The sequence below is a fragment of the Ichthyophthirius multifiliis genome, assembly GCF_000220395.1.
Source record: "Ichthyophthirius multifiliis unplaced genomic scaffold scaff_1120509251324, whole genome shotgun sequence".
Taxonomy (NCBI): domain Eukaryota; phylum Ciliophora; class Oligohymenophorea; order Hymenostomatida; genus Ichthyophthirius; species Ichthyophthirius multifiliis.
This window is the reverse complement of record NW_004085985.1, coordinates 38,265-58,942: the sequence shown is the minus strand read 5'-3', so window position 1 is coordinate 58,942 and position 20,678 is coordinate 38,265. Positions and strand designations below refer to the sequence as shown.

General features: G+C 15.1%; 4 protein-coding genes across 4 annotated transcripts, besides 53 other annotated features; 1 reads left to right on the top strand and 3 right to left on the bottom strand. All coding sequences in view use genetic code 6, as the record gives it.

The window, feature by feature from the left end:
- Window positions 1–302: 302 nt before the first annotated feature.
- IMG5_182090 (hypothetical protein) lies at window positions 303–4,912 on the top strand (the record flags this gene model as incomplete). The annotated part of the gene is made up of 7 exons (XM_004027458.1): window positions 303–1,015; window positions 1,068–1,143; window positions 3,388–3,857; window positions 3,913–4,038; window positions 4,365–4,482; window positions 4,527–4,706; window positions 4,785–4,912. 7 exons carry the CDS (start codon window positions 303–305, stop codon window positions 4,866–4,868), a joined length of 1,767 nt encoding a protein of 588 aa, XP_004027507.1. The 3' UTR covers window positions 4,869–4,912.
- Window positions 1,151–1,203: a microsatellite.
- Window positions 1,553–1,624: a microsatellite.
- Window positions 1,587–1,659: a microsatellite.
- Window positions 1,587–1,660: a microsatellite.
- Window positions 1,588–1,642: a microsatellite.
- Window positions 1,588–1,659: a microsatellite.
- Window positions 1,609–1,659: a microsatellite.
- Window positions 2,923–2,965: a microsatellite.
- Window positions 3,873–3,903: a microsatellite.
- Window positions 4,040–4,119: a microsatellite.
- Window positions 4,139–4,184: a microsatellite.
- Window positions 4,880–4,937: a microsatellite.
- Window positions 4,883–4,938: a microsatellite.
- Window positions 4,939–4,948: 10 nt separating this feature from the next.
- Window positions 4,949–4,995: a microsatellite.
- Window positions 4,996–5,112: 117 nt separating this feature from the next.
- Window positions 5,113–5,150: a microsatellite.
- A 498-nt stretch (window positions 5,151–5,648) lies between these two features.
- Window positions 5,649–5,731: a microsatellite.
- Window positions 5,662–5,718: a microsatellite.
- Window positions 5,732–5,891: 160 nt separating the features above from the next.
- Window positions 5,892–5,928: a microsatellite.
- Window positions 5,929–6,075: 147 nt separating this feature from the next.
- On the bottom strand, window positions 6,076–6,450 carry IMG5_182080 (hypothetical protein; the record flags this gene model as incomplete). Its single annotated transcript, XM_004027457.1, has 1 exon — window positions 6,076–6,450. The coding sequence occupies one exon, from the start codon at window positions 6,448–6,450 to the stop codon at window positions 6,091–6,093; it is 360 nt and encodes a 119-aa protein (XP_004027506.1). The 3' UTR covers window positions 6,076–6,090.
- A 154-nt stretch (window positions 6,451–6,604) lies between these two features.
- Window positions 6,605–6,667: a microsatellite.
- Window positions 6,668–6,739: 72 nt separating this feature from the next.
- Window positions 6,740–6,791: a microsatellite.
- Window positions 6,749–6,803: a microsatellite.
- Window positions 6,804–7,553: 750 nt separating this feature from the next.
- Window positions 7,554–7,589: a microsatellite.
- A 515-nt stretch (window positions 7,590–8,104) lies between these two features.
- Window positions 8,105–8,167: a microsatellite.
- Window positions 8,105–8,191: a microsatellite.
- Window positions 8,106–8,173: a microsatellite.
- Window positions 8,106–8,191: a microsatellite.
- Window positions 8,106–8,210: a microsatellite.
- Window positions 8,211–11,873: 3,663 nt separating this feature from the next.
- Window positions 11,874–11,951: a microsatellite.
- Window positions 11,875–11,923: a microsatellite.
- Window positions 11,875–11,941: a microsatellite.
- Window positions 11,875–11,959: a microsatellite.
- Window positions 11,876–11,959: a microsatellite.
- Window positions 11,940–12,002: a microsatellite.
- Window positions 11,963–12,002: a microsatellite.
- Window positions 11,968–11,994: a microsatellite.
- A 397-nt stretch (window positions 12,003–12,399) lies between the features above and the next one.
- Window positions 12,400–12,447: a microsatellite.
- Window positions 12,400–12,483: a microsatellite.
- Window positions 12,484–13,048: 565 nt separating this feature from the next.
- Window positions 13,049–13,112: a microsatellite.
- Window positions 13,059–13,130: a microsatellite.
- Window positions 13,064–13,109: a microsatellite.
- Window positions 13,068–13,130: a microsatellite.
- A 62-nt stretch (window positions 13,131–13,192) lies between these two features.
- Window positions 13,193–13,249: a microsatellite.
- Window positions 13,250–13,429: 180 nt separating this feature from the next.
- Window positions 13,430–13,471: a microsatellite.
- A 24-nt stretch (window positions 13,472–13,495) lies between these two features.
- Window positions 13,496–13,548: a microsatellite.
- Window positions 13,549–14,727: 1,179 nt separating this feature from the next.
- IMG5_182070 (microfibril-associated protein, putative) lies at window positions 14,728–15,571 on the bottom strand (the record flags this gene model as incomplete). Its single annotated transcript, XM_004027456.1, has 2 exons — window positions 14,728–15,330; window positions 15,539–15,571. 2 exons carry the CDS (start codon window positions 15,569–15,571, stop codon window positions 14,728–14,730), a joined length of 636 nt encoding a protein of 211 aa, XP_004027505.1.
- Window positions 14,732–14,765: a microsatellite.
- Window positions 15,425–15,537: a microsatellite.
- Window positions 15,447–15,535: a microsatellite.
- Window positions 15,572–15,596: 25 nt separating the features above from the next.
- On the bottom strand, window positions 15,597–16,502 carry IMG5_182060 (hypothetical protein; the record flags this gene model as incomplete). Its single annotated transcript, XM_004027455.1, has 1 exon — window positions 15,597–16,502. The coding sequence occupies one exon, from the start codon at window positions 16,500–16,502 to the stop codon at window positions 15,597–15,599; it is 906 nt and encodes a 301-aa protein (XP_004027504.1).
- Window positions 15,925–15,965: a microsatellite.
- Window positions 15,925–15,994: a microsatellite.
- Window positions 15,934–15,974: a microsatellite.
- Window positions 16,501–16,544: a microsatellite.
- Window positions 16,545–17,554: 1,010 nt separating this feature from the next.
- Window positions 17,555–17,626: a microsatellite.
- A 2,519-nt stretch (window positions 17,627–20,145) lies between these two features.
- Window positions 20,146–20,177: a microsatellite.
- Window positions 20,178–20,678: the final 501 nt, after the last annotated feature.

Below are 20,678 nucleotides of genomic sequence, written 5' to 3'. Positions count from 1 at the left end.
GAAAAGATGAAATATTATTTAATAAAAAAAGAGTTTTAAAAATTTCTTAATATCCGTCTATTAATCAATAATAAAATGTAAAAAGGAAAATTAATTATATTAATATTTTTTAATTTTTTTTTCAAAAATAAAATAAATGTAAAGGTAGATGAATAAAATGATAATATTTTAAAAACGAATCACTAATAAAGTAATGAATTAAAAGATAAAGATAATTAAAAAGAAGAAGAAGAAAACCAGCCGTTTTATAAATAAATATCTCGTGAAAAAATTTAACAAATACAAGTATATATAATAAATAAATGATACTATATAATCACAAAAAAATAAAATACATAATAGTCTATTAAAAATCCTCCAAAGCCTGTAGGTTATTATCATCCAAATATCAAATAATTGATAAGTAAAAAAAAATATTTTTTTTTTTTACTATTAAAACAAAAAAAAGAAACCCTTAATAAGTTTGGAATATATTAAATGTTTATAAAAGCAAACTCGAACGTAATAATTTAAGAGAATAAAATTCATAATAATAATAAAGATTCAGTAAGACTCTTTAAGAAGAATTCGAAAGGCCAATACCTGATAAATTATTAAAAAAAACAACTGGATTTATAGAATTAGCAAAATAATAATCAAGGTAAATAAATAAAAATATATATAAATAATAATAAAAATAATATAGAGGAAATGGTTTGTTTAATGCAAAGAATAATCCTCATGAAAAAAGATTCAGTATATTTTAAGAATCTTAATATTTTTCAAAATTAAAAAAAATCCCTACATTCAATATAAAAACATCATTAGGAAGAGAAGATAATAAAATATATTAAAATAAACAATTCGCCCCCGATTATTATCCAAATTATGAATACGGAAAAAAAACATTAGGATCATGTGGACCTGCTTTTAATAAAATTCCATCACGTAAAAAATTAGAAAAGCAATAAATTACTTATAATGAGAACTTTTTTGATTATGATAATTATAAAATGAAATCTAGTATATTTAAAAAGTATTTTTTTATTAATAAATTAAAATAATAAATATTAATTGTTATGTAATAGTCCTACTTGTCCAGATTTTAAAAAAATACTTCCAAGAGAAAGAGATCCTAATTCTCCGTTACCTAGCTTTATGCAAGTAAAATTATATATATATATATATATATATATATATATATATATATATAAATATATATATTATTATTTTAGTAATTTGTTAACTCGAGGACATAATTAACATGTCTTTCTTAAAAAATGCTTAAATAAAATAATTATTGCGATGGAAGATTTTAAAGTACTGAATCTTAATTTAAAGCTTTGAAAAAATAATAAACAAAATAAAATGATTCTGATGATTCTTTTGATTATGAAAACTCTAAATGATAAAATATAAATAATATACAATATAAAATTATTATCATGTTTGTTAGATAATAAAATAATATTTATATTCAATAATAATATATAATTTTTTTATTTTATTAAAAAGCTTTTTCAATAAATTAAAAGCTATTAATAATAAAAACCAAATATTTTATTAATTATAAAAAAAAAAATCAAAAAAAAATCTAAATATAATAAAAAAAATATCAAAAAAAATTAAAAAAAAATCAAAAAAATCAAAAATATCATAAAAATTAAGAAAATCAAAAAATTATTCAAAACCATAATTATAAAATAAAAGCTTTTAAATTTCAACTACTAATTACATAAATTAATCTAAATAATTCAAAACTTTGACTTTCTTAAAATCTTCCTCTCTTTTACATCCCAAGTATTCTAAAACAACATTACACATAATATAAATTACAATAATTTTCCCAAATTAAACATTCATTATTAAAACTTAGCTACAAAATTAAGATGCCCGTTATACACTAATTCATAATGTAAAAATAAATTTCAATTTTCAACTTAAAATATTTTCCTTTTATTTAAAAAGCTTAACAATTTCCATCAAAACTTACCAAAATAATAATCAATATAAGTTTTTTAATTTCTTTATTTTCTTAAAAGGACATACATAACTAGTTCTAAAGAAATAAGCCCCCTCCCCACAAAAATTATCTCTTCATCCAAACTTAAAATAAAAAAAGTTAATTCTCCATATAAATGTCCACATATAACCTAATTTTTATCTAACAAAATCCAAAAAATTAATAACTTATTATTTCCAATGTTAAATGGAAAAATAATAAATCAGCCTTTAGAAGTCTCTCTCTGTCTCTATCTATAAGTAATTTAAAAATTGAAATTCGAAGAAATACCATATGTATATATGTATAAAAAAGGAAATTATTATTGCTTTCTTATTTGGGCATTTATTTATTACTTTTTAATATATTTTTCTTTAAAAATCATAACTAAAATTCAAAATACTTGGAAGCGATACTTTTAATTACTTATTTCTTATATTTTTTATGAAATTTCTTTTTTAAAATTATATGTGCATTATTTGAGATAAAATAAAACTATTTTACTCCCTTTTGTTTCTATTTGTTTATATCATATACGGAATTGCTCAGTTAACTAAGAAAATCTGAAAAAAGTGAAAAAGTAGTAATATATAGATGAAATAAATACACTAAACCCCAAAATTGTAGAATTATTTAAACATTTAAGTATTATTTTTATTTACTATTTCTTAAATATTTAGGCTATAATAATTCAGAAATTAAAATTGTTAAAATATATATTCTTAGTCTTTTTTTTTGTGTGAAGTAAATATAAGATTATAGGAAAGATATTGAAGAAAAAAATAATTTTCATATTATAATGTTTTTAATAAATTTTATATATTCATTTAAGGGATAAAACTCGAAAAAAAAAAAAAAATTCTAATTATAATCAAAAATTAAATAAAAAGAAGCTTTTTTATATGGAATTTTTTTTTTTTTTTTTTGAGTAAATATTATTTATATTTAAATAAAAAGATATAATATTAAAATAAAAAGATATAAAATATAAATTTATAATTATTATTATTTATTTAAAAAAAAAAAACATTATATTTTTTTTTAAATCTAATTTTATTTATAAAAATCTATTTTTATAATTTTTTTGCAAATAAATCAAAATATATATTTGCTATTTTTTATTTTTTTATAAATAAATAAAAAAAGACATATAAATCCACTAAAAAATAGAAAAAAGAAAAAAAAAATGGAACAAGAGCCTATATAAACTTCAATCTAACCTAACTATTAGTAAAAAATAAAATATAAATATTCATATAATAAATTAACTAAAAAAAAGATGTAATGCACAATTATTGAATGACGTATGTAAACAAAATAAATTAAAAGCCGAAAAAGTATCAATATCAATTTAAAATTCTCCCAAAAATTCAATAGATATTATCCCATTAAATCAATTAAAAAAGAATCAACTCAAATTCGATTCTAAAGTATACGAAGATAATGCCAATAAAAATAAATAACTAAAAAAACATTGTCCTAATTATTCTTTAAACACCAATCCAATAACATCAGAAGGCCATACAGAAAAATAATTTAAGCCTTCCATAAAAAAAATAGAAAATAAAATCTCAGAATAAAAAGAATGGAAACCTTCTGTAATAAAAACACAACTTTCAAATAAGGAAACCTTAAATGATAATAATGAGTAAAAATAATTCAGATAAAGTACAAATGCAGTTTATGGACATTACAATACATAAACAACTGAATAAAAAGAATGGAAACCTTCTGTTTAAAAAGGAGAATTTTCTGATAAAGGATATATAAATAAACCAATTATAGAAGAAAAATGTTTTAGAAATAAAACTAATGCCGAATATGGACATTATAATTCTCATACTACAACATAAAAAGAATGGAAATCTTCTGTCAAGTAAAAATAAATTATTATATATATATATATATATATAAATATATATTATTATTAGAAAATCTGAAACTAAGTAAAATGAATGTCATATTTTTGATGAAGTTAAAAAATAATAAGATTAATAACCAAGAGTAAATTAAAATAATACTACTACTGAATAAAAAGATTGGAAACCATCAATTATGTATATATATATATATATATATATATATATATATATATATATATATATATATATATATTTATATATATATATTTATATATACAAATGTTTAATATGTTTATATTTATTTATATTATTTTTTATATTTATTTTTAATTTCATTTTTTTCTGTATTTTTTTTAATCTTAATCAAAAATAAAAGGCAAAAATCCATTTTTTTATCGCCTTTGCCTTTTTTGTCAATTATTTAATTTACAAAATTTACTGTAAAAAAAAATGCTTTTTAATATTTATATATTATAAATAATTATTATTTTTTCTTAAAAAAATAAAATTTAAATTTAAAGGAAAGTTGATTAAAAATAAAGTGATAATTACGAAATTTTTAATAAAAGAGGAATTAAAAAATCTGAATTTAGTTAATCAAGTACAAGTACTTAAAATCCTCTAGTTGGATATGATAAAGTATTTTAATTTTATAAAATAAAATTAAATTAAATTAATATAAGGATGAGCCTAAAAAAATATAGAAAAAAGCAAATAATAATTTAACATCAAGTGTTTTCTCATAACCTATTATATATGATTAAACTTTGGCTAGAAGTACTATTATTACTCAAAAAAATAAAGGAGAAGAAGCTAAAAATTTACTTAATTATGGATATTCTTTACCTTTTAATAAATAAATTGTATAAAAAAAAAAAATAGTTTTTAAAAATATATAAATAAATAATATAAATTAATAAATAAAAACATATAAAATAAAGGAAGTTACTGCAAAAGTTAATTTATATTAAGGAGGAGTAAGAAAAGGTCAGTAAGAAGTAACTTAAAAAGTTAACTTATAATGAAAGAAAACAATAATAATATTATATATAAAGATATATTATAAACAATATTATATATAAATATATATTATAACAAGACAATTTATATTATATTTTTTTTTAAATATAAATAATATTTTTTTTTATATATTTTTTGAAATATTTTTTTTATGTAAAAGTATTGCATTTTTTTTTTTTTTAATATTGTTGAAAAATTATAAATAAAAGTATTTATTTAAAATAAAAATTAATATTATATATATGTTTTTTTTTTTTCTTAATTTTATTTATTATTTTTATTTATTAAATTATATTAAATAAGTAAAATAAAAAAATGTTTTCTAAAAAAATTTAAGGCTTATTAACAATTGTTTTATTAGTATTTTGTGTATGTTTCTTATGTATTCACTTAAACTATAATTAAAATAATGATAATAATAATTTAGTATAAGATAATTTGTAAAAGCAATCTTTAATAGTCAACAAACAGAAATATTCTAAAAAACAAGAAGGAATATTAAAAAATAAAAAAATAGTTAAAAGTTTTTTAAAAAAATTGAAAAAAAGTAAAGAAATTGATGATATGGGAAACACAGGATTAAAACAAAAAAAAAATTTAAAAAAAAATGATGATGATGATGGTGATTATAGTATAGGACATATAGGACATAGACCTAAAAATATTTATAAAAAAAAAACAAAATAAAAAAAATAAAAACTGAAAAAATATTTATTTTATTATATTAAAACATATAAATTTTAATATTAATAATAATTATATATTATTTAAATTTTTGAATAAGTTTATATATATTTATATATAAATTATAATAATAAACTATATAAATTATAATAGTAAACTATATAAATTATATATAATTTTATATTTAAAAGCAAAATAAAAATGTTTATTAAATAGTAATATATAAATATTGAAATAAAAATTATTTTGTTTACTATTAATTATATTATTAAATATTTATTTTTAATAATTTTTATATTAAACATAAAAAAATATATATTTCTTTTAAAAAAAAAGGTTTTTTTAAAAAAATTAAAATATAAAAAAAGATATAAATATATATATATATATATATAATTATAAATAAACAAAATCTTACATAAGAATTATTTTTTCTATAATTATATAAGTTCAAATAAAATATGTTTTAAATAATTTTTATTTGATTAAAAAAATAAAAAAAAATCAATAAAAATTGAAAAATATTAATATTTTATTTTAGTATCAAAACATAGAATATATTATTCCTGCAATTATAATTCCTAATAATATCAAATATAAAAATGTATTACCAGAACCACTATTTTTAGCAATTTAATTCTCTAAAGGTATTGATCCTTTTTTTATTTATCCAACTAAATATTTTTCTAACATTTTTATAGCATTTTGTGAATGGCCTACTTCATCGAATTTTAATGTTGCATCTTTTCCTCCTAAATTTATTAATACATTAGGACCTCCTGGATGGTCATTTTAATATTCGGTTGGGTTATAAACTTTATTTTCTATTACAAACCATAAATCATCTTCTTTATTATGTTCTGCAACCTCACTCCATTCAATTTGTCTCAAATTTTAATCCATTTTTTTTTTTTTATTTTAAATATTTGAAAATAAAAAATAAAAAATTAAAGTGATAACTTTAGTATTTAAATTAATTTTATCATCACAAATTATTAAAATTTATTATATAAATTTTATAGTAAAATATTAAATCTATATCTTTTATTTTTTTATTTTATTTATTTAAATATATATAAATATTATATTTAAATATATTTTATTATTATTAATTTAAATAAATAAACATTAATTAAACATAAAAAATATATATAAACATTAAAATGAATAAAAATTCATAAAAGCTTATTTTTATTTTTTTTAAAAAAAAATTATAATATTTAATTAAAACAAAAAATATAATAATTCATAAACAATAATAAAATGGATTAAGATTTATAATAAAAATGGCAATAATTCAAATAAAAAGAAGATGAATATTTGAAAATAAATGATAAAGAAAACGAAAGAAGAATTAAATTATAATAATAACTAGTATTTATAAATATATTAATATAAAAAAAAATATAAAAAATATAAAAATTTAAAAGTAAAATCAATTAAATTTAGATGATAATCATTCTCAAAATTAAGAAGACGAAGAAATTGATGAATTTGGTTTAAATGAAAGAGAATTACAAAACGAAATAATGAATTAATCATAAGAAGATAATAAAGAAACAAAAACATATATAAAATAGATGTTATAAAGAATTCAAAATAAAGAAAATATAGACTAAATTAATAATGATGATAGTTTAGAATAGGAAGATATTGAAGCTGAAGAATTAATTTAATAATAAGAAGAATTATAATAAAAATTAAATAAAATAAAATAATACGACAATAAAAAAAATGAATAAATAACAGAATTAGAATTAACAATTGAAGAATAATGTAATATATTATATTTTTAAATTAAAAAAAGAAAATAATAAAAAAAGTATAAACAATAAGAATTTAAAGAATGAAAAAAGACGCTTTAATTTCAGAAATTGATACTCTATAAGACAAAATTAAAATGAAAGAAAATATTTTAAGTTAATTAAGTGAAAAAGGGAAAAATTTTGAAGAAGAAAACGAATCATATTAAATATAAATAAAAATGTTATAAGAAAAAACTGAAGAATAAAAAAAATAATAAACAATAATAAAATAATAAATAACTTAATTAGAAAAAGATGGAAAAAAAATATAAAATGTATGAATAATATATATATATATGAATTTATTAAAATTTTTATAACATGAAAAAAAAAAAAAATAGGAAATTGGAAATATTTAAAAAGAAATAAAAAAAAAGGAATGGAATTAAATAAAAAAGATGTCAAGTATTATATTTATTTTATTATAAAATAATGTTAAAATAAAATAAAATAGAATAAACAGATTGTAAGAAGAAATTGATAAAACTAAAATGGGATTATAAAATTTAAAATCAAAATAAAACGAAAAACAAGGAGATTTCAAAACATAGAATGAAAAATTATAATAAGTTAATAAAAAAATTGAAAAATAAATATAAGAGTTATTATAAGCTTTTAAAAATAACTTAGATTAATAGATATTTTAAAAAGATAAAAAAATCATTTAATTGCAGGATAAATATTCTAATATACAGAGGAATAATTTGTTAAAGCAATTGAAATGGGATAAAAAATATGAAAATAAAAATTAAAATATATTAATAATATATATAAATATATATATATATTAAATATATAATATATAATATATATATATATATAGTTATATATATAAATATTTTTTATATACATAATATTTATTTAAGATATTTTGTAATTTAATTATATTCGTTTTAACATTTTACTATTTTTTTTAGTAAATAAATATATTTTTTATATAATATCCTAAAAATATTTTATTTTCAATTTTATTAAACTCTAAAATGTTAAAAAAAAAGGAAGATCTTATTGAAATATTAAATATAGTTTTTAATAAAAAATATGTATCTTCACTTAAAAATTTTCTTCTTGACCTAAATATTAAAGATGATGAACATTTATAAAATGATTAAAAATATTAGTATATATTTTTTATTTAAAAATTAAATAAAATGATTTTATTTTTTTTATTAAAAAAGAACATTCCTTTAATAAACAATAACATGTAGTGAATAATATACACCTTAATTTTATCAAAAAATATAAATAAATCAACCTTCTTTAACAATCAAATAAGTATTTATAAATTCTATATATTTATATATTATAATAAAATAAAATTAAATTAAATAAAGGTAATTGATGATAGCATAATACTTATAGGAAATTAAAATTGTTATGTTTAATAAATAGGGACATAAACGAAAGGATTTTAGGTCGAATATTGTGGCAAAAATATGACAAGACATATTTTGTTCGGTGAGAATTTTAAATAATTTTATTCATAAATTGGTGAGGATATTTTTAAGAATTTCTTAATTGATTATATGGTAATTAAATTAAAAATTTATAATTATTTATAATTTACATACATTTAATTCTTTTATAAAAATAAAAAAAGACATTTGTAAAAGTCGATAATGATGAATATGTTTAAGTTTCTGGCTTATATATAGGAAATTACTTTAATAATTAAAAAAAATAAAGTATAAATAAATATAAAATCTTTATATAAATAAAAAATTATATAAAAGGAAACAATATAAAGAATAATAATAATAATATTAAAGAGAACTAAAAATAAAAATAAATAAACTCGTATTCCGATATTTAAAGATCTAAAATATTTTATTGTAATCATATGGGAAGATAACCAGGAATATTTAAGTCTTGTATATAAAATTATTTTTTATTTAATTTTTTTTATATTTTTTTTTTAAAAAAATAAAAGCTTTTTTTTTTAATTCATCAGAAAAAAAAAAAAATTAAATGTTAATTAATAGTTAAATATAAAATAAAATAATAATTAATAATTTTCAATTGATACACCTTAATAAATTGTAGAATAAACTCTTTAAAAAGAGCTAAATAGCTTTTATCTATTAAGATTTCCTACATAAGCAAATTAAAAATCAGAAAAATAAATATATAAAGATTTTTTAGTATAAATAGTAAACAATTTTCATAAAATAAATTTTAATTAATTATTAACCGAACATTGTAAATTACCTCCTAATTATAAATAATTAAAATAAAAAGTTTATAATATAAAATAAAATAAATAAAACGATAAATAAAGTATATTTTTTTTTTATATATATATTTAAATTTTTATTCTTAATACAAATAAAAAAATCAAGCTTAATCAACAGAATAAATATTTAATGAAATATATTAAGCCTAAGTTCCTTATAAAAAAATACATAGCTTATTAAAGTAAATGCTTAATTCATGCATTCCTTAAGAATTATTAGGAAATAATAACTTTATTACATTTATAAATAGTATTTATATATTTTTATTTATTTAAATAATAAAAATTAAACAAAAAAAGAATTAAAAGAATTCGTAAGTATGAAAAAATTTGAAAATCAAAAAGTATTAGACTATATATGTTTTATGGATATATTTGAAGTAAAATGGTTTTAGGATCCTTCTAATTAAAAAAAATTAAATAAACAAAAATACATTAGTCTTAAAAGAAATATTTTATCAGAAATACTCTCTTTTTTATTTAATAAAATAATTATTCCATTTATCAGATTTAACTTTTATGTAACGGAAAAACATAAATAAGGAAGTAAGATATTTTATTATAGAAAACCTATATGGATTTTAATAGCAAAATTAGCAATAACAAAAGTATTTTTTTATAAATAATATTTACATTTATTTTATTTTAATATATTAAAAAGCTTGAAGAAAAAAATTTGCAAAAATTATAAAAAATAGATATTTAATAAGAAGTTTATTAGTAATATCCGGAAGGTAAATTGCGTATAATACCTAAAAAAGGCTCATTTAGACCTATAATGACTTTTTTAAGAAAAAATAAGAACAAATAAATAAATCTAAGTTTAAATTAACTACTTTAAGATACATAATTAGTATTGAGAAATCTAAAGAATATTTTAGGCTAAAAGTTAGGTTATTGTGTTTTTGATAATAAATAAATATCTTAAAAACATGAATAATTTGTAAAAGAATGGAAAAATAAAGGAAAACCAGAACTATATTTTGTTACTTTAGATATAAGAAAATGCTATGATCTATAGATTAATAAAAGCTTTTGGAATTATTTGATAAAACAGATTTAATAGTATATTTTATATTTTTTAAAATAAAATATAACACATATAAATATTATAGGATTAAATTTATTTTAGTAATAAATATACACTTTTTTAAAGAAATAAAAGGCCTCTAATATAAACAAAATAATAAAATTAATCTTCCAATAATGCTAATTTCCAATGTTTTTTTAATCAAAAAGAAAGATAATTAGCATACAGCCTTAATGATTTAAATGGTGTATTAAAAGGTTATAAAGAACTGCATTAAGATTAAAGACCAATAATAATAATTAACTAAGATAAATAAAAATGTATAACAAAATAAATGATAAGGGAAAAATTATAACATATATGCAATAATATAATTATTAGTGTATTTATATATAAATATATATATATAATTTAATTTTTTCTTTTAGTTTAATAAAAATAAGTTTAGACTAAAATATGGAATTCCTTAAGGTCTTAATATATCAAGTGTTTTATGCTCTTTTTATTTTGCTTATTTAGAAGAAGAGTTTACTAGTTTTTTGAGAGATGAATAACTCTAAAAAGATAATATTAATTTATTAATGAGACTTACAGATGATTACTTATTTGTTTCAGATTCAAAATAAAATGCTATTATGTTAGTTGAATAGTTATTGAAATGCGGAGAAAAATATAGATTTTAATTTAACACGACTAAAATTTTTGCTAACTTTTAATTACATATATAAAATATTCATGTCAACTTATAAAATTAATTGTAATTTGAATGTTAGTGGATTGGAAAAAGTATTAATATGAAGAGTTTAGAGATAAAACCTATTTTTGTATAAAACGAAGAATGTAAACAAAACAAAAAATATCTTATTATTATTTAAAAATAAAAAAGAAATAATATATAATATTAATGTAAATCTTTAAATGAACAATATAAAAGCTTTTCTAAAAAATAAACTTAGAAGGTATATATAAATAAAATTTCAATAAATAAAAAAAAAGTTTAATATTAAATTAATTAATTGATTATTTTAATCCAAATATATATTCTATGGAAGGATTATGTGCACAACTTAAAATATAAAGTTATGTAAGAATATTATATAAATTATCTGTTAATATCACTATAAAAATTAAAAAGAGTTCTATCGTGAAATATTATCCTTTTATATAAAAAATAAAACATTATAATTACAAAAATTATACATTTTTGAAATAAAAATACGGTAAAAATTAAACACTAGAAAACTTCTTGTAAAGTAATAATATAATATATTATAAATAAAATAAATATATAAATATATAAAATATATATAAATATTTATATATATATTTATATATATATTATATTAATTATTTTTATATTTTTTTATTTATATTTTTTTTTTTTTTAAGATATAATTTTTTATACTGTATATGATGTATCTAAAGTACTTTGCTATTTATAATTTTAAGATTAATAGTAATCAAAACCTGGATTTTTACTTTATTTTTTGTAAAAATTTATTTATTTATTTTTTATTTAATTTATAATACAAAGCATAATATGGAATTAAATTACTAAGTTTTTTAAAAATAAAAATATTTTTAGTCAAGAATTTTATTATGAATTTAAGAAAATAAAAAAATAATTAATATAGAAATTAAAGAATGAAATTAAAAAATATGAAGACTCAAAAAATAAAATTAAATATTCTTCTAATTTAATGAAATATTTATCAAAATCTTTTAATTTTAAAAATAAAAATAATGATTTATATTATATTTATTAATATATACATATATATACAATTTATTTATTTTTTATTTATATATTTATATATTTTTATTTATTATATCATAATTATTATTTTATATTTGTATATATTTATATAATCATTCAAAAGTATAGTATTAATATGTAAAAGTATATCCTATCAACAATTATTTTTAAGTATCATCAAATAGTATTCCGATAGTATCGTTATTCTCCAAAACTCTCTTTGTATCAAATGCTTTTAATACATACCATCCTAGCGTATCATCATATTCTTTAATTTAAGTTCCATTACTACCTTTATTTGTTAAAATATACTCAAGTTTATTATTTTTTGGATTTATTTGTAGGGTAATAATAGCTTATGTTCTACTAATTCTATCAGATTATTTAAGTTTTGCGAGGCATTCATAAAACATTGTTCTTCCGAATTCAAATACTTGTTAATTTTCTTTTATTTGAATCGAGTTTTAATTTATTAGCAACGTGTTTGTGAATTTTTAATTTTATAATGATTTAAAGAAACATATTATACTTTAATCTATAAAAGGTGTTAATAAAAATTTAGTCACGTAGAATTATTTATTATTTAAAGAATTAGGTAAACTTAATAAATTATTGTTATTATTTATTTCAATATCAGAAATGTTTATATTATTGATATTATTTTCTTCTAGAATTTAATTATTAATAATATAATTATTTTATTATATATTATTATCATTTATTATATTATTATTATTTTATAAATTTTATTCTTTTATTTTTAGATTTTTTTTTTTTTCATTAATGTTATTATATTCAATATTAATTTAATTCGAATTCTCTTAATATTAATAATTATCAATAATATTTTATTAATTTATATAATTATATTCAATATTATTCTCATAATTATTATTATTATGGTTATTTTTATTATCGTTGTTATTTATATATGAATTTTATATATTTTCTTCATTTAAATTACTCTGATTATTTTCACTATTCTTATATTTATTCATATCATGTATATTTTTTATTATATTCATATTATTTTCCACTATCTCTTATTTTATATCTTCTTTTGTTTCGTTAATATCTATATTTTTTTCTTTATTATCTATTCCTTATTATCCATTTATTTCTATATTTTCATTATTATTATTATTATTAACATTTTATCTATTATTAATACTATTAAATTCATTCTTTTGATTATTATTTATTTAAATATTATTTATATTCTCATTTTCATTTTATTATTAATCATGATTTGAATTATAACTACTTTAGATTTCTACAATATCATTTTCTTATTTAGATTTTTCTTTTTAAAATGTATTTGTGACAATATTATTAATAGTAGTAGTATTATTATTATTATTATTAAAGTCTATTTAAATAGGACTAATATTATAGTTAAAATGATGAAGTTTTATTTTATTTTATTAAAAAAGTGTATATAGATGATCTTTTAATTATTCCTTTGGTTATTTTTCTAAATCTTATTGATCAATAAAATTTTCAATATCCTCCTCATTTTTTAGATAAATATTTACCTTTTTCTCCCCTTAAAATTTATTTACTTTTATTCTTAAAATATGTTCTTCCTTTCTTTCTAAATTTTCTAAATCTCTCTAAACTTTTTTCAAATTGTTTTTACTTTCACTGAATTCTTTAAAATATAAAGAATAATTATTCTTATATAGAACATGCTTTATTTCTAAAATCAATGAACTTATATCTTTGTTTAAATTAAACAATTTCTTCCCATTAAAACTAAACATTTCTTTAATTTTTCCCAAAAACCTATTAGTTTTACAAGAATATACTTCAATTATTAAATTATATTAATCCTATAAACGATTTCTCAATTTTTAACCTAATTCTAATCCATTTGCATTTAAAAGTCCTTCTATTTAATTTACATTTTCTTAAAAATCTAACATTTTTCTTTTCTTTAATTTTTTTTTTGAATTTTAATTATAAGAATAAATTTCTTAATTTTAATTATTATTATTAGGGCTTTAATTTACTTAGCTTAAGTTTAAAAGCTAGTCTTAGTTTGGACTTTAGTTTTTTTAATATTCTTATAATTCATCATAATAAAATTATGGATTTACTTATTTCCTGGAGTAATTATAAATAGATAAAAGCTCTTTCATTTAAAATTCACAAGTTATTATTTGTTCTTTTTTAGCCTCTGTATCTATACTAGATTTTTGGAGATTTATAAACTAAATTGTTTTTTATATAATATCTATAGTATTCATTTTTTTTATTATTTATATATAAGTATTTAATTTATAGTAAATTTTTTGATTTTTTTTTTAATTATTTTATATAATTATGAAAAAAAAAAATATTTGAAATTTGAAATTCAATTTTTTTTGTTTTTTTTTGTTTTTTGTTTGTTTTATAAAAAAAATAATAATTTTAAGCAAATAAAAACAAAAAATTTGTACAAACAAAAAGTTTCTAATAAATTAACTTATTTATTTTTTATAAAAAATAAAAAAAAATAATAAGAAAAAAAAAAATTATGAAAATTATATTTTTTTTTATAAAAACATAGAAAATTCATTATAAATATAAATAATATATAAATTTTTAAAAATTAAAAATCATCTTTATTTATTTTTTATTAATTAGGAATAAGAATATTAGCTTGTTTAAGACCAGCATATTTAGAAAATGCCTTTTATTACAAATCTTAATCAACTTTAAACAAAGGATCATAATTGGTAGTATCCTAATCAGTTAAATGTGTATATTTTGATTAGCCTTTCTTACCATAAGTACCTCTTCTTTTTTAAAGAATAGCAGGTAAAACACTTTTGTCCATTAATTCCTCACCAACAGGCATATTAAAATCTCTTTAAAAAACTTCATCCTCATCATCTTAATAAAAAGCACCCTTATGATAATATTTCTACATAAAATTATATTATCTTTATTGTTTTTTTTAATGTAATCCTAATTACTATAAAACAAAAATATTTAAATATTAAAATAAATATATCAAAATCTATTAAAAAATATACAACTATAAGAATTTAAAATAAAAATAAAATAAATATATATTAATAAAGAAAATTTTATATATATAAAAATATATATATATATATATATATATATATATATATATATATATATATATATATATATATATATATATATATATTATAAACTTTGTCTTCTTCTAAAATTTATTCATTTGTCATATTTCTTCTTCTTAATTTATCTTCTTCATCTTCTTTCTTTTTTTTAATCTTCCCTTGTTTTTCTAATTCTTTTCAATTCTCTTATTTTCCATTATTCATATTCATATGACGGATTAATATTATCATTATCATTTGGTAATTCTATTCCAATTAAACTTTTATTATCATTGTTATTATCATCATTTTACTCATCTTTTCTTATTGCTTCAATAACTAATTATTTAGTTTCATTTTTTTTCATTTCGTGAATTTTCTCTTTTTCTTTTTATAATGCAAGTTCTTCTTCTATAATTTAATTGTTTTATTTTCTTTCATTTTTAGGTATATATACAGGTTTCATCATTACTTTTTTCTCATTTTCATCTTCATCTTCATCTTTATCTTCTTCTTCATCATCTTCTTCTTCTGAATTTTCATCTTCTTATTCTTCACTTTAGGAAGATTCTTCTTTCGGTTAAATTTTTTCTTCTATTTTTTCATTTTATTTTTATTATTCTAGAAGCTTTGCCCTTAATTATGCTCTGTTTGTAATTTTGACTTCCTATTCTTAATTTTAAATATTTTTTCTTTCCATTGGTTTTTTAAATTCAGGATTTTCCTAAATAATTTACGATTATTAAACTTGTCTTCTTCTCTAAATTGCTTTTTGAACAGTTTCTATTTTTTAACCTTCATTTTCTTCTTCTTATATTAAACTTTCTATTTATTATAATCTATTATTTATTTTTTCACTATTTAAAGAAGAAAATGATTTTGCTTCTGGAAAAATATCATCTTCATCTTCTGATACATTTTATCCATATTCATTTATGTTTTCGGGTATTTTTCCTTTACGGTATACTTTTATTTCCTGTTTTTTTTATATTTAAGGCATCCTTAAATCACCCCGGTTTTTATTTAAAATTGAAAATGGGTCAGAAGCGTTTGACATTTTTTTTTTTTAATATATATTTAATTTTTTGTAAATATATATATATTTTAGTTAATTTTTTTTTATATTTATAATTTTTTTATTATATCTATTTGATTAATGCAATTACTATTCTTTGTTTTATATATTATATGTTTAAATTGAAAAAAATAGATGTTTATTTACTTTTATAGTTAGGATTTAATATTTATATATTAAAGGTAATATAAATTATAATATTTTTTATTTTTCATAGTTTAAATAATTACAATTTTAGTTAATATTATTTTTTAATAGTGAAGTATTGTTTATATTTTACTTTTCGAATATTAATTATGTCTATAAATAATTAATATTTTTATTTTCAATAAAAAATTATATTTATATTCAAAGTATTTAAATTAATTAAAAACTAAAGGTTATTAATAAGAATATTTAACAAATTAAAGGAAATTAATATCAATATTAGGAAATAATTAAAGGTAATTAATATAAAAAAAAATAACTATATTATTTAGTTTTTATATTTAAAACAAACAATCAAAAAGAATACTAAAAACATTAAAAATTAAACTATTTTAATATTTTATTTTCTTCGAAAAGTTATTTTATATTATATGTGTTATTTTAAAATTATTATTATTATTTCTAATATGTATATTTGTTTATATATTTCTTTTTAAAAGTTTATGTTTATAATATTTATTATTCATCATCTATTATTTTTAAATAGTTCCTATAAAATATCTTTTTATTGCTATATTAAAACATATAAATATATTTTAAATATTTATAATTTATATAAATAAAACAAATTAAAAATACTAAATAATTTATATAAAAAATTAAAATGAATAAATCATTAAATATATTAAACTCAAATTCAAATCAACTAAATAAGTAAAAACTATAAAAATAAATATAAATGATATATATCGTATATTTTATAAGCGATAATTTATATAAGGTCTTTCCAATTTTGTTTATTTATATAGAAAAATGAATTTTTGTATTACATATAAATCTTATATTTAAAATATTTCGAAACTATTTTTTACAAAGACTACTTATTCTATTTTATTTTTAGATAAATAATATCTTTATTAGATTTAAATATATATTTTATTTTATTTAGATTAATATTTCGTTTAAATTATAATTAGTAGAAATAATCAGATTTAATATCCATTATTAGTTTTATAAATGTTTTAATTATTTAAGATAAAAACTAAGAAATGAATTCGATAAATAATACATTTTTAAAATATGAAATAAATATTTTAGCAAAAATTTTTGAATAAATAGTTAAATTTAATTATTTAATTAAAATCTAAAATATAAACAATGTTTTTTTATTAATATATAATATTTTTTTTATATGTATATAGAATAAAATAATATATTTTAATTTTTCTTTTTGTATTTGATTAGAATATAAACACACTTACATATTCAATATTTTTAATTATATGAATTCTATAAAAAAGAAAAAATTATTTATTTAAAAAGATAAATAAGGAAAATTTCAATAATGGAAATATATAAATGTCCATATTTCCATGTTTTACCAAAAAAAGAAATAATTTTTTTTAGTCTAAATTAAATTAAGAATGTTATTTTAAATATCGTAAAATTAAAGAAAAAAACTAATACTTTATAATAAATATCTATGTTAAATAACTTTAAAAATCATTTGATTGCAAATATTTTAAGTCTTATATAATGATTATAAAAATTTGAATTTATAAGAGTAAATAGACATAGTTATTGATGATATATATATATATTATTTTTTTTTCTTTTTAGATACATTCCGAAAATTTCAGATATATTTATTTATTAATTAATTTAAACTAACAAAAATATAAATCTTCCTCTCTAAATATAATAGGGAATAAACTAAAAGTAGTATTAGCAATACATAAAGTACGAAATCACAAATATAAGTTAAAAAAAATCAATTAAAATAATAAATAGATAGTAAATTTATTATTTTTTAAAAAAGAAAGAATCTAAGAGTATAAATTAAGAAAGATTTATAATAATAATATAAAAAAATAGTAAATAATAGTATTAATGTATATGAAGATTTAAGAAGTTTTCTTAAAGTTGAAAAATTAGTTTAAAAAACAGGGAAAAAATAATAGAATTAATAATAAAAATAAATAAACTTAAAAAAACAAGACTATTAAAATTAGAATCATTATAATAAAATAATATATAATGTTTTTTATATATAATATAATTAAATATATATAATTTGCTCAAAACTAATTTAAATATAGATTCATATTTGTGATTGTTACAAAAAAAAACAAAAAATACACTTATAATATTTTTTTTGTTGAAAAAGGAAAATATTTATATATTTTTTATTTTTTTATTTATATATAAACTTATTATTAAATATTTAGAAAAAAAAACCAACAATAAATATATATATATATATTGCCTCCATATATAAAAATTCTTTATTTACATTTTTTTTTACATAAATATATTTTTTAAATAATAAAAAAGCTTTGATTTTTATTATTTCATTTCTATTTTATTTATATTGCAATAAAATTTATGAATTTTTGAATAAATTCTTATTAAGGTTTTATTTAATTATAAATTTTATTAAAATCTTCTTTTAAATCTTATAAGCAGTCTTTATTTTGGATATCTTATTAAAGAAAATTAATTGATTTGTAAACAATTTCTTTCCATTTAATTAAATTAGGATTAATTTGTATTTCTTTTAAAATACCAAGTCCATCAAAACATTCAAATAATCCAATTTTTTATTCCAATTTAATAGATAAAGTATCTAAATTAATTTATTATTTTTATTAAATTAACTTTTCAAACAATTAATCATCTAATAAAAAATCAATAGATTATCTTAAATCTTATAAAACACTATATATTTTATAGTTATCTTTAAAAAAGCTGTTCATATATGACATATTCTAATCATCGTTTTCAAATAAAAGATTATTAATTTTTAAATAAGAATTAATTATTTATATAATATATTAAATTTAATTCATTGTATTTGATTATATATTTAACATGTCCCTAATTAAAACTGTATTTTTTTATGTATGAATTTATATTTATTTTTAAAGTTCTTATTAGAATAAATTCATTTTTTATTACACAAAAGTTTATCTTTATTAATCAAATTCTAACACTGAATAATATTTCTGTAATATTCTTAATAATTTTTCAATTTAATGTTTATTTTATTAAAAGTTTATGCATTTATTTTAATTATCTTCTATTTCTAATTTAATTTATTAAGAAAGTCTTATATTAAAATTAAATTTTTTCCCAATATTAATTAATTATTCGAAAGCTATTTTTTTTTTTTAATAATTATTATTAAATAAAATTTAATTTTTAATTAAAAGGTATAAAAAATACTATTCATATCGTAAAGTAAACTATCTTTTAAAACAATTTAAAATACAAAATCCAATTTTAAATTTGAAATTATATTTTCCTAATTAAAAAGTTAATTTAAACTTTATTAAGTTTAAAAACATTCGGTTATTTTACTTCTAAGTAATTTTAAAGAAATTAAAAAGCCTTCTTATTAATTTTCATTTTAGTAACTATTTTATGTATATATAAAAAAAAAATTATATTATATGTATATATATATGTAAATTTATATATATTTATATAAATAAATATTTATAATAAATATATAATTTTTTATATATATAGTTATATATTTTTATAACGCTATTAAATCATCTAAATCAAATAAGTATGATATAGAAGAAAAAGCATTTTAATAATTTTTATCTAACCAACTAAACATATAATTAGCTGAATATATATTAAGTTTTTTCTTTTCTAATTAAAATCCATATCTTACAAGTGTTTCTGTATAAAACTTAACATTTTAATATAAAATGCTTTAAATTTTTTATTTTAAGGGTATAAATTTTTAATAAATTCATTTAATTCATCGATATTATTTTCTAATACTGAAGATATTAATAAATCAACTTTTTATTATTAATTAAAAATCATATTATTATTTCGAATTTATATTATTTATTAGCAAATATTATTTTAATGTTCTTACCAATATTAAAATAAAACAGAAATTTATAAAAGATAATCTTCAACACTAACTAATTAAGAAAACAAGCAAAAATCATATTAAATTTAATTTTATTTTAATTCTAAATATTATTA